The sequence below is a fragment of the Colletotrichum gloeosporioides genome (genome assembly GCF_011800055.1).
Source record: "Colletotrichum gloeosporioides strain Lc1 chromosome Unknown consensus_49, whole genome shotgun sequence".
Classification (NCBI taxonomy): Eukaryota; Fungi; Ascomycota; class Sordariomycetes; order Glomerellales; family Glomerellaceae; genus Colletotrichum; species Colletotrichum gloeosporioides.
Window position 1 is genome coordinate 385,036 of NW_025544694.1, and position 11,760 is coordinate 396,795.

At 37.6% G+C, this 11,760-nt stretch overlaps 2 protein-coding genes and 1 pseudogene across 3 annotated transcripts; all 3 read right to left on the reverse strand.

The window, feature by feature from the left end:
- Nucleotides 1–122: 122 nt before the first annotated feature.
- Nucleotides 123–1,128, reverse strand: GCG54_00012154 (uncharacterized protein; the record flags this gene model as incomplete). Its single annotated transcript, XM_045412041.1, has 2 exons — nucleotides 123–768; nucleotides 824–1,128. The coding sequence occupies 2 exons, from the start codon at nucleotides 1,126–1,128 to the stop codon at nucleotides 123–125; spliced, it is 951 nt and encodes a 316-aa protein (XP_045263825.1).
- Nucleotides 1,129–2,392: 1,264 nt separating this feature from the next.
- Nucleotides 2,393–3,199, reverse strand: GCG54_00012155 (Short-chain dehydrogenase/reductase fsr5; the record flags this gene model as incomplete). Its single annotated transcript, XM_045412042.1, has 1 exon — nucleotides 2,393–3,199. One exon carries the CDS (start codon nucleotides 3,197–3,199, stop codon nucleotides 2,393–2,395), a length of 807 nt encoding a protein of 268 aa, XP_045263826.1.
- Nucleotides 3,200–3,911: 712 nt separating this feature from the next.
- GCG54_00012156 lies at nucleotides 3,912–9,521 on the reverse strand (annotated as a pseudogene). The gene is made up of 2 exons: nucleotides 9,011–9,521; nucleotides 3,912–4,278 (listed from the first exon to the last, which is right to left on the reverse strand). Coding segments are annotated over exons 1-2 (878 nt in total).
- Between the last annotated feature and the right edge of the window lie 2,239 nt (nucleotides 9,522–11,760).

The following is an 11,760-nucleotide window of genomic DNA, read 5'->3' on the forward strand; positions in this document are numbered from 1 at the left end:
GAACATGCTTGGAGACCTCGTAACAAGGGGTATACATGCTCACTCGCCCTAAGACCAATAATACCATTTTGCTACCGCAATTGCTAGTTTATGATGTCTCAACTCGGGGCCAAGGGCATAACCTAGTATGTGTTGCCCAACTGCGTGTGTGCCCAGTCGTTCTCAAATCTCTGCCATCCACCATATTCCGGTTCGCTTCCCATATACAGCTGGTGAACGACCATATCATAGTATCCATCTCTTGGCGTCTTTCCACCGCACACATTTCCTCCCATCGCCACATTCAACAAGATGGTCATATCCCTCATGGGTCGCGTTCCAGGTGGGATATCGCCCTTCATCACAGGTCTTCCATCAATGTACCAGATCATCCTGCCCTGCCCAGGGTGCCCTCCAGGCTGCAGCCAAGCCAAGTCGTACCTCACGGGTCGGTACTGCATATCCGGGATCTTAGTTCCAAGAACACGGTGCTTATCTGGCTCGTGGTGCTGTCCCCAGTGAAGACACGAGTGGTTCTCGCAGTCGCCGTTCCAGGTCTCGGCGATATCAACCTCGCCATCCGTGGGCCATGCGAACGGCTCCTGCGGAAGAAGCCAGAAAGCAGGCCAGATACCCTCAGCACATGGTGAGAGAATGACCGCAGTCAAGACACCCTGGTCCCGCGCCAGCGTCTGTCTGCTAACCAGGCGAGCAGACGTGTACTTCTGCTCGGGGTTCGGGCAGCTGTTGTTGGCGACGGCGCGGAGCACGAGCTTCCCATCCGGAGTGCTACCAGACAATGTCAGTCAATTGAACTTAGCTCAGATCGGGCGGTAGAACTCACTGGAAGGCATTCTGCTGCTCTGCAGTGTAGTGCTGCAGCTCCTGATTACCCCAACCGTCCGGTCCATTGCCAATCTTCGCATCCCAATCCTGAGTCACGGGCACATCAGGTCTAAACTGAGGCTGCCAGTAGATATGTCCAGGCTGGCCTCCCGTTGGCTGCTGCTGCGGTGGCGGCGCATATTGTTGCTGCTGCTGCTGTTGAGGGGGCGGGGCCTGAGATTGTTGAGAGTTTTGCGATCCCGGCTCCGCAATCAGCTGCTCAACCTCATTCTTGAGGCGTTTCAGATGATCTTTCCAGCCCATGGTTCCGAATCGAAAATTGCAGCGTCTGTTGTCGTGATGAAAGCGAAAAACGACTTTGGCGGTCAGGGGAAATTTTCTGTATATCAAGAGAGGGGTCCTCAATCAGGCGATGCCGGCAACCGACTTGGTGTGACGTCACCTGACCGCGTGGGTCGTGGCTGAGCTGAATCGCCAAGCAGAATGTTTGGTGTTTGTATTTTCTTATCTACGCGTAGTACACAAAGTATTGGAGCCACGTCTTTCCACATGAAATTGCTGTTGGGTGAGTCACGGTAGTCAAACTTGGGCTGGCAATTTTGAGGAAATTTGGCTTGTCAAGCGGCTTGCTTGGTATTGGTTGTGCGTTCAGGATGACCGGCGCAAAGCTAACGGCAACTCCGTGAACCTGACTCGCTTGACTGCAACACTGGCGGTTATGGTTCAGAAGCAAGAACTCTCACAGGTTTTCCAAGCGCGCTTGTAAGACGACGACTGGCAATCCTTAGCTCACTCTGAGTGTGACTATCGGCGCTTGTGATTGAGACGAATCTTCTTATCAAGGCGCAACTGGCACCAAAGAGCGCCCCAGGAAATCCTCAGCAGCATTTTCGAAAAGAAAAACACATCCCTAGCTAATGGCGCATTGACAGACTCATCCGCGTGATATGCTGTCTTGAATGCTTCGCCCATCAATCATCATCGTGAGGTGGCTCTCGCAGTGAGTGGGTCAACGTCGCGAGCAGCGATGTCGCCAAGCCCAAGACGTCGTGAGCAGAAATTGGCTCGTTCCAGTTGAAGAAGCTCCATGTAAGCATATGAATATCTCATGAATGAAATACAGGAACAAGAATGTTTCGTGTTGATACATGGTACGAGGATATAGGTGTGTTGATTCCTCACGGCTTCATTCAATCAAGAAATCAATCGTCAACCCTATGTCCGAGCGTCATCATCTCCGTCTCCAAGCAAAAGAAAACGCGGGTTCCCTGGAATCAGATCATGGTGATAACTTTTGGTTGTTGTCTGGATTTCAGTACGAAATTTTGCTATACGGGTTGAGAAACAAAACGACACAAGCGAAGGTAAAGACGACAACAGAGGCGATCATAAGATTAATGGCAATGACCTGTTGGCATGTAGGCACGCGATTTTTTATTTACAAAGAAGTCGTGATAATGTAGTAACCAGACTCCGTGAGTTTAGCCCCTGTAATCACGACCTTAAGGACTTTGAGGTGACGCTCGGTAAAATCGAAATGAATTGACTAATACGCTATCGCTGATGATCATTTGTAAGTGTAACCACCGTCAATGACGAATTGTTGGCCAGTCGCGAAAGAGCATCGCATGCTGAAAAGATACGCTTCGGCTGTTTGCTGTACAGTGCCCACTTCCCTAACAAGTTGATTCTGGACAAAGCCGGCTATAGCTTCCTCGGGGAGATTCTCCAGCATGGGAGTCCGAATGGCACCAGGAGAAACGTTGTTGACCCGAATTGGAGCAAGGTCTACTGCAAGTGCCCTGGTGAGTGTCTCAACGGCACCGCACCATCCGATGCTCTTGGACAGCCCGGGAAATGGCTTGCTACCGTGTATGCCAGATGTCAGGGTCATGGATGAGCTGGAAGCCGCTTTGAGATACATGCCCGGGTCAACTGTCACCAGCTTTCCCACTAGCAGTGGGCCGAGGTAGCGCACCGTCCAGGAGGCATAGGCGTTCGCAGCCGTCACGGCCGAGAGGGGCTCGAAGTCGAACGCGTCTCCCGCCGTGTAAGCGATGTGGTCAAGGGGTCCGCCCAGTTCTGCGACGGCGGTCTTGAGCACCTTTTCCAGGTTGGCCTCAATTGTGTCCACTTGGGCCAGGTCGGCCGCTATGCCAGATATGCTGGCGCTCGGGTACGTTGATTGGAACTCGGCCACGGTGGCGGATATTCTGGATGGATTCGAAGAAGAAACAAACACCTTTGCTCCGGCGCCCAATGCTGCAGACGCGACGCCTTTGCCTATGCCAGCCGATCCTCCAATGATAAGAACTCGGGCGCCCTTGATGGCGTCAATATGACCCTGGCTGCCGCTACTGTTGCGCTGAGACATGATGTGAAATGAGATGGTGTTGGTTCAGACGCAGGTATCTGGTGCGGTGGAAATGATGGGAGACAAGGCATGAATAATGTTCTTACCGCTGTGGTTTTGTAATATCGTGAATTGAGATCAGCTGCTACTTTATGCATTTCATTCGGAAATATCACCGCTATCATGAGTCACGCCGGGGAAGAGATTCGTCCGGGAACGGGCTTAGTGAACTATTATTCGGATCACTTTGCAGACTGTTCAAGAAGACATGTGTCTTAACTCCGGTCACTAGGCTTTAAGGACTTGATAACATCAGAGTCAATGAAAAAGCCATTTCTGTGGCGTATGCATGCTGACTGATCGATCGCTGGTGTTTTCTTCCAGTATTTGTACTTGAGCAGCTTCTATTTACCATTGCGATCATCGATGCAGTGTGCTAGTTACATTAATCGCTTGGCAGACATCGGACTCATGGCCTGAAGTCTCGCTGACAAACTAGTTGACATGAGAAAAGCCACAGCGAGTGAACGAACATCGTTAAGGGCACTTCGATGCGGACTAGCCCCCTATAATCTTACACACAGTACGCGTCAAAATGAGAGACGGGGTTTTGTGTGGTAGTCGTTCCTTTGACCGTGACCTGCTTCCCATCCTGCTGGAGACCACCGCCAGGGATGTACACTCTGCCACCAACCGCAGCGGCCTGGGTTCCGTGGCGAGGAGTCTTCATAGGCTACCGTTCTGTCCACTGCTGCGTCTCGACGTCGTAGACCTCGGTCTGGTTGAAGACGCCAGTAACTGAGTCCACATTCCCCTCGCCACCAAAAGCGTAGAACTTGCCGCCCACCGCACTCCCATTTAGACCCCCACGGGCTGTCGGCATGTGTCCGAGACTCGTCTGCCAGCCGGAAGTCATGTTGCTCAAATCAAGGGAGAAGACGGTATCTCGGTGATTCAGCTGACCATAGCGTCTTCCGCCGACGACGTAGAACGTATCACCGATCACCGCGCCGGAGGAGTGCTGGCGACTTTCTGGTAACTCGGCCGCGGCCATTAGGAGTCTTTGCCAGCTGCTGGAGGTAGTGTTGAAAGCGGTCACACTGTTGACGGCGTCTTAGTAGCCTGTTATGAGCACAGTCATGCCTCCAGCAAAAATAATCAGCGCTGCACCTAAACCAAGTCTATTCAAACAAGTCAATCAAATAGCTAATTAAATTGAGGCTATTTAGAGATTTAAATAGCTAAGTCGCTATCGCTATTAACTTAGTTAACTTAAATAAGTTAGAGGTTAACTAGAAAAAGGGAAAGTCTAGCCTCTAGATTAATTATAATTTTTAAAAGATTTTTTAAAAAATAAAAAAAGCTTATTTAGATATTTTAGTACTTAGCTTTATTCTAATTACTTAAAGTTATAACCCTTATAACTTTTATACTTAAAATAGATAACTTAAACTAGTTTTAAACTAATATCTCTATAATTACTTATATAGTAAACTTATTATTAACTTATTAGGTCTTATTATAATATATCTCTAAAAAAAAAAGAATAAATAGTTATAGATATTAGTTTAGTAATATTTTTAGACTAATAAGTAGTAGAGTAGGGCTAGGTACTTCTTAGTAATAAGGCTAATACTATTAAGAAGTACTAAAAATATTAGAAATATATTTTTTACTATACTACTAAATTAATATATTTTTAGTCCCCTTACTAAGGCTTAAAAAAAGCTTATTTTTAACCTCTATACTAGCCTTTAAAAATAACCTTTTTTTAATATTACTATTAATACTATTACTATTACTACTACTACTATTACTAATTAATCTCTTAAAGCCTTACTTATCTATATACTCTTTTAATACCTCTATTAATATCTTACCTACTCTTATAATACCTCTACCTAATATTAGCTAATATTTTAATTATTTTATTAGTATTACTCTATTACTAGCACTTTATAGTATTACTACTTAACTATATACTACTTTAACTATTAATAATATATTAAGTACTAACTTAGGTATAAAAGATTCTCTATAAACCCTACTTTAAACTAAGTAGAAGAATAAGACCTTTTTTAATACTAAGTTAATCTTAAAGAAGAGGTCTTATAACTATACTTCTTAGATTAGAAATAAACGCTTTTTTATTTATAAACTTCTACTTAATAACTAACTTAGTATACTATTTATAATACTTACTTATTTTTATATTAATACTTTATAAAAGTAATATATATTAGGTTTACTACTACTATAATAAAGCTAGTAGTATTAATAAGCCCTTTAATACCTCTACTATAACTACTACTATTAACTATTTTAAAATAATATACTATATTAAGTAGAGAAGTTCTAAAGTTAGAAGTAACTCTAATAATATAAGCCTACCTCTAAAATACTACTACTCTACTATAATTACTATACCTAAGTTAAAAGTCTATTAGATTAAAAAACTTATTATAAGCTACTTTATTAATATAAATAACTTATTTATAATATTTAATAACTAATATATTTAATATATCCTCTATCTATTTAATTATAATATTAATAACTAAGTCTATTAATCTAGAGAGAATATAAAGCTTTAACTTAATTACTTATATATATCTAAAATAATATAAATTAAATAGGAGATATAAGATACTTTTAGCTAAATATATCTATTATTTAACTTATAGACTTCCCCTAATTAATATATAATTATTACTATCTTTAGTTACTTTATTAATAAATTAAGTAAGTAGATATAATACTTCTTAGCCCTCTATTATTAACTTAATACCTACTTAGGTATTAATATTACCTCTACTTTATATATAGTTATTAATAACTTTAAAATATTAGCAGTCTAGTTAACCTATATAAGTAGGTATTATAGTTCACTCTATACTTGTTTTCCCAGTACTTTAAACCTAATAGCAGCACTTTAACCTATACCTAATCTTAATAAAGTAAATAAATAAATCTTAGTATAACTAGTTATTAACGCTTAGTTTAACTTATCCCTAGCTATACAGAAGAGGGCAGGCAGGTAGGTAGTAGAGCAGCAAAACATACTAGTAAGAGTATTATTCATAACACTATTATTTATAAGAGCGTTATTCATAATATCGCAAAGATATTATCTATAACACAACTGAAGCCTAGTAATAGCTTAAACCTACACTTAAGAGTATAAACTTAATAGTATAACTCTTTACTACTATAGCTAAAAGGGTTCTTATAGCTATAGTATAAAAACTTAACTACTACTTCAAACGAGGCCTTAAGCTTATTCCTCATATCCTCCTATATATACTATAACTGCAATAACTTTCCTAGCTTTCCTACTTATTATAACTCTATATAAGCTAAGTAAGGCTATACTAGATAACTTAATCTATAAGACTAAAATTAATAAAATTAAGGGCTTTAAGTATAGTAACCTTCTCTATACTAATAAGAAAACTCTCCTCAAATTCGCCTAAAAGTACCTACTTAAGATAGCTAATAAGAGTAATATAATAGAGTTATATAGCCTTAAGATTAATATAGAGATAGTTAAGGCTATTAATAATAATCTTAATACCTATAATTACTTTATAGGCTTCCTTAAGATAGCTAAAGTAGCCTAAGTGCTTAAACGTCAGTAAGTTAGGAAGGGTAAATATATATATTAAGAGTATAGCTAATAGCAGCAGGGCTCTTTATTAAGACTATGCAGTAGGGCGGAAGACGTTATAATAGCGTAATAGTATAGGGGCCTTAAGACCCCTACGCCTAGTAGAACGGCGTAGATATCTAAACAGCAGAGGAGATAACAGAAGATAGGTGCAGATTAAATATAGCGTGAGAAATAGAGGAGACTAACGCAGATAGAAGCAGCTAGAGGAAGATAATTAACTTAGCTTATTATAATAGTTGAAGTCAGAGGAGCGTAGAGGCGAAGAAGATGTCTAAATCTGAAAGTTATATGACCTAAAGGTTGTTAGTAGAGGGCGAGGGGACCAGTCTAGCTTTTACAGTTAATACCAGTTAAATTTCACAATATAAGGCTAGCAGCCCTTAATAACTTTAAAATACTTAACTAAATTAGGCTTATAGTTTATAATAATATTATAAATAATAATATTTATATTAAAGCGCTCTACCTATCTATCTTATTATTATATAATAAAAAAAATACTATCTATTTATAGATTTAATACTATAGTTATATCCTTAATCTAATTAGTTAAGCTATTATCTATAGTATTAATTAAGATATTTTTAAAGACTAATCTAAGTATCTTATTAATACTAATAACTTAGAGGTAGATATAGTACTCTAGAGGAATAAGAGACCTATTAGTAAACTTTATAATATTATTAAGTATATTAGATTATTACCTTAATATATAGAGAAGTTCTTAGAATTTAATAATAAAGCTAATAATTAATCTAATATATTTATAATCTTTAAAAAGTTATTTTAAAAGCTTAATTTAATACTAAATAATACTATAAAATAGAACTTAATATATATAATAATCTAAAAAGTTTTATTTAAATATAACTAGATTAATACTTTTATATATAATAATAAACTTCTTTATAACTTAGTAGACTATCTCTCTAATAAGGATTACCTCTCTAATAAGGATTAATATATCCTTATTAAACTTAATAATATTCTTAAACTTCTCTATAAATAGACTAAGTAATATAAAAATTAAAGTAAAAGTAATAAGTATAGCTAATTCTAAGAGGTTCTTATAAATATAAAGTACCTCTTAGATAAATTAAAAAACTAATAAAAGTTATATAATATCTCTATTAATAAAGAGATTAATTAAATAGCTTTATAGAGTTAATTATTATAGTTAACTTAGTATATAAAGTTATTATAGTAATCTTTATATTAATTAGTAATATCCTTATAAACCTTATTAATTAATAGTATCCCTACTTATACCTATTTTAAATATAAATCTTAAAATCTTTAAAATAAGGTTAATTTTAACTCTAATATCTACTTATATATCTCTATTATTAATAATTAGAAAGTACTTAATAAGTACTATATTAAGCTTAAAGAGTTATTTATCTATATTATTACTATAATTTTATACCTTAAATAAGGCTTATAATAGCTTAAGTAGTATTAAAATATATTAGAAATAAGTTTTTAGGTTATTAATACTAAGTAAAGTCTTTATAAGTATTAGGAATAGTAATATTATAAGGTAGCCCTTACTTTAATACTTCTAATACCCTTAGAGGGTTCTTTTATATTAATCTTAATAGTATTATATTATAAAGACTCTAAATATAGCTAATAATTAGTTAATAAAACTTAAGGAGCTATTAATAATAAGACCTCTAAACTAAATTAATACTATTATCTATTAATTATTTAACCTATTAATAACTTTATTAAGTAGTAGATTTTATATTATTAGACCTTCTTAACCTTTAATAAACTTATTATTAATATTTTTACTATCTTAGTAATAGTAATAAACTATAAGAGGGTATTTAGCTTTACTAAACTTATACTAACTTTATAGAGGTTATTAATAAAACTATCTTTACTTAAGAGGACCTAATACCTCTAAAACTAAATTTAAAGTAGCTAAGTTACTATTAGTAGCTATATATATATAAAGAGGGGTTAATAGGGTTAATATAACCTTAAATTACTATATAATATATATATCTAACCCCTAGAGACCTTATAATAATATTACTAACTTCCTAATTAAGTAATTTTATATTAAATCTAGTAAGTTAAGTTTAAATCTATTAATTAGTTAAGTTCATCGTGATCTTTAAGTTAAATAGTCAAGTTGAAGCCTCAGATTTGACTTGTTTGATTGGTATGCAGCGCTGAAAATAATCAAGTCATCGTAAACTCCGACAACGGAGCTTGCCTTCTCGGTGCCGTGAGGCATCGGAGGAAGCTCAATCCAGACGTCGGTGGCAACATCGTAAACATAAGAAGACTTTGAAGCCACCCAGTTCATCGTCAAGCTAGCGGTGGTGGGTCCCACGACCAGCACACCAAGAAGATAGACCTTGTCATCTACTGCTGCGATGTTGGGGTGATTGACTTTGTAAGGTGCCGGCGATGCAGTTCGCCAAGTGTCTGAGGCAATATCACATAGCTGAAAGAGGTCCGTTGTTTCGGTGCCATTACTCGTCGGAACTATTCACTGAGAATGGCAATGGTTGTGTCGCCGTTGGCAGTTGTTCCATGTTCCTGACGAGCCGACGGGATGGAGGCTAGATTCACCCACTCTCCAGAGGCGCATGAGGGCTTAGCCACGGCGACACTGGCCATGAAGAAGATGACATTCCCAAAGACCCAGCGATACATGTTGGCAGTTTTGGCTTGCAAGTAGACGAAAGTAAAAGATTGTTGGTGAAAAGGAGCGTGGTTGGATGTTCAAATCTGACATTGTTGTCCCAAAAAGAAGACTGTAGGATCAAGATTTAATCTTCGTTCTTATATCACGAACATTTGCTTCCTATTGACGGTCCAAAAGATCTGCAGAACACTCCCCAACGTGAGTCTATCAACTCAATGCGACCGAGAAGGCTTACTACCATTGATTTCATCATGACCATCGCCTATAGTTGAACTCCAAGTTTCAAGCTTTCGTTTGCCAGGAGATTGACCGCGGAATGAAGTGTCGATCTTCTCTCTGCTTCGGCGGTGACTCCGCCTACCATGTCGCTGAACATAATTCCAGCAGCGGTTCATCCATCTAGCATCTCGAAGAAACTATGAGTGATTAGATTGTCTACCTGCCTAAAGTGTAAGCGATACCACTCCGGGGCGAGGCAAGCTCTCTATACCCGAAACCAATTAATCACGATACTGGCCTAATTCGATGAAGATTGTAGCGTGCCACCCGTGACGCGTCATGTCTCCTGACCGTGTGTGACAAAGATACCATCCCCCGGCCCTTCAAGCCTCGGTATCGGTAACTAGATGGGTCCATTCGGCTGTTACCGTCCCTTTTTATGCTCGTCACTGGATCTTTGTGGATCTATCCTTCGGATGGCAGCTAAGAGCGCGTGGGTAGAATAAACACAAGCATTGGCACATGGCATTGGGAATGGAGTCCTGCGGGTATGTTTTCAGGTGTGTCGTCCATGAACGTTGGGATGGCCTCCACAGACACACATATGACAGTGGGCTCAAACGGAATTGCTTTCCCAAGTGAATCAGCGAGTAAAGACTAGGACTTTAGCATGATGCAAAGCAGACTCCGGGCTGCGTACCTTGAGATGGGTACAAGGCAATTTGAGCACAGAGAAGCTCATGTCTCCGTCATGCCTAGGCCGGCTACAGTATCTAAGACTGTACGTTTAGTACAGATGAACGGCATTCCATGAAGCCGCATTTTGGCGTGCCGATGCTTGAAAGTTAAACGAGGACCTTCCACAGACCAACATGGGCACCGACGATCAGCTCCTTCGGCTGAGAATGGCTCGGATCCGACAAAAATGGGTAGTGCCTAGACCCGCGTGGAGGGCCGACTCCATCACGGCTAAGGGTGACTGCAAAGAAAAAGCTTAGCTTCAATAAGAAAATTTCCAACTCCGCCGACGATACGCGGTACGCGGCTAGAGACCGTACGGGATTACAAGGATCTCTACAGGATACGCTAAAATTAGTCAACCTTAGTCAGTTGTCGACCGAGGCTTGAGCTGTTTAATGTTATCAGATCGAACCCTGGACCCGCATGTTCTCCACGCCGCTCATACAGTCCGTTGCGTTGATAGCGTCCGCCCCCCCTTTTTTTCCCCGCTTATATAAAAATATAAAAAAAAGCTAATTTTATACTATAACGCGTATTTTACTATATTATATATAAAATGTATTAAACCTATTACTAGTACCTTAATTACCGTTAATTATTATAATTATAGTAGTATTTAAATATATAACTATATAATAGAGATATAAGGTATATATCTAATACCTCTATAGTAATTAATTTACTTATAAAAGTATTACTAACCTAACTAGTTACCCTATCCCTATACTAATTAACTAATAAATCTTATAAGAGATTAAAATAATATTACTAAAGAATAAAAGAAGAGACTTATAATATAGCTTTATATATCTATTTAGTATAGGTTTTATATAATTCTAAGTAATATAAAAGTATACTAGGGGGCTTAATATAAGTTCTTTAGAATAAATAGTTCTAGTAGTTAACTAGAGTAATAAATCCCCTAATAACTTAATTTATTTATAATATTAAGTAAAAGTCTACTACTATATAGATAATACCTAGTTACTTATAATTTATTACTAGTTAATATATATCTATAGTTTATTATATTAGATATACTAAGAAAGATACTAAGTAATAATAATAATATAATAATACTTAAAATATTAAATCTATAGCTANTATACTAAGAAAAATACTAAGTAATAATAATAATATAATAATACTTAAAATATTAAATCTATAGTTATTAATAATTATAATAATACTACTATTTAAAAACTAAAAGACCTATAAACTAATAAATATTATTAGTTATACTAAATAAATAATTTAATAATATAGATTATAATATAATATTACTAA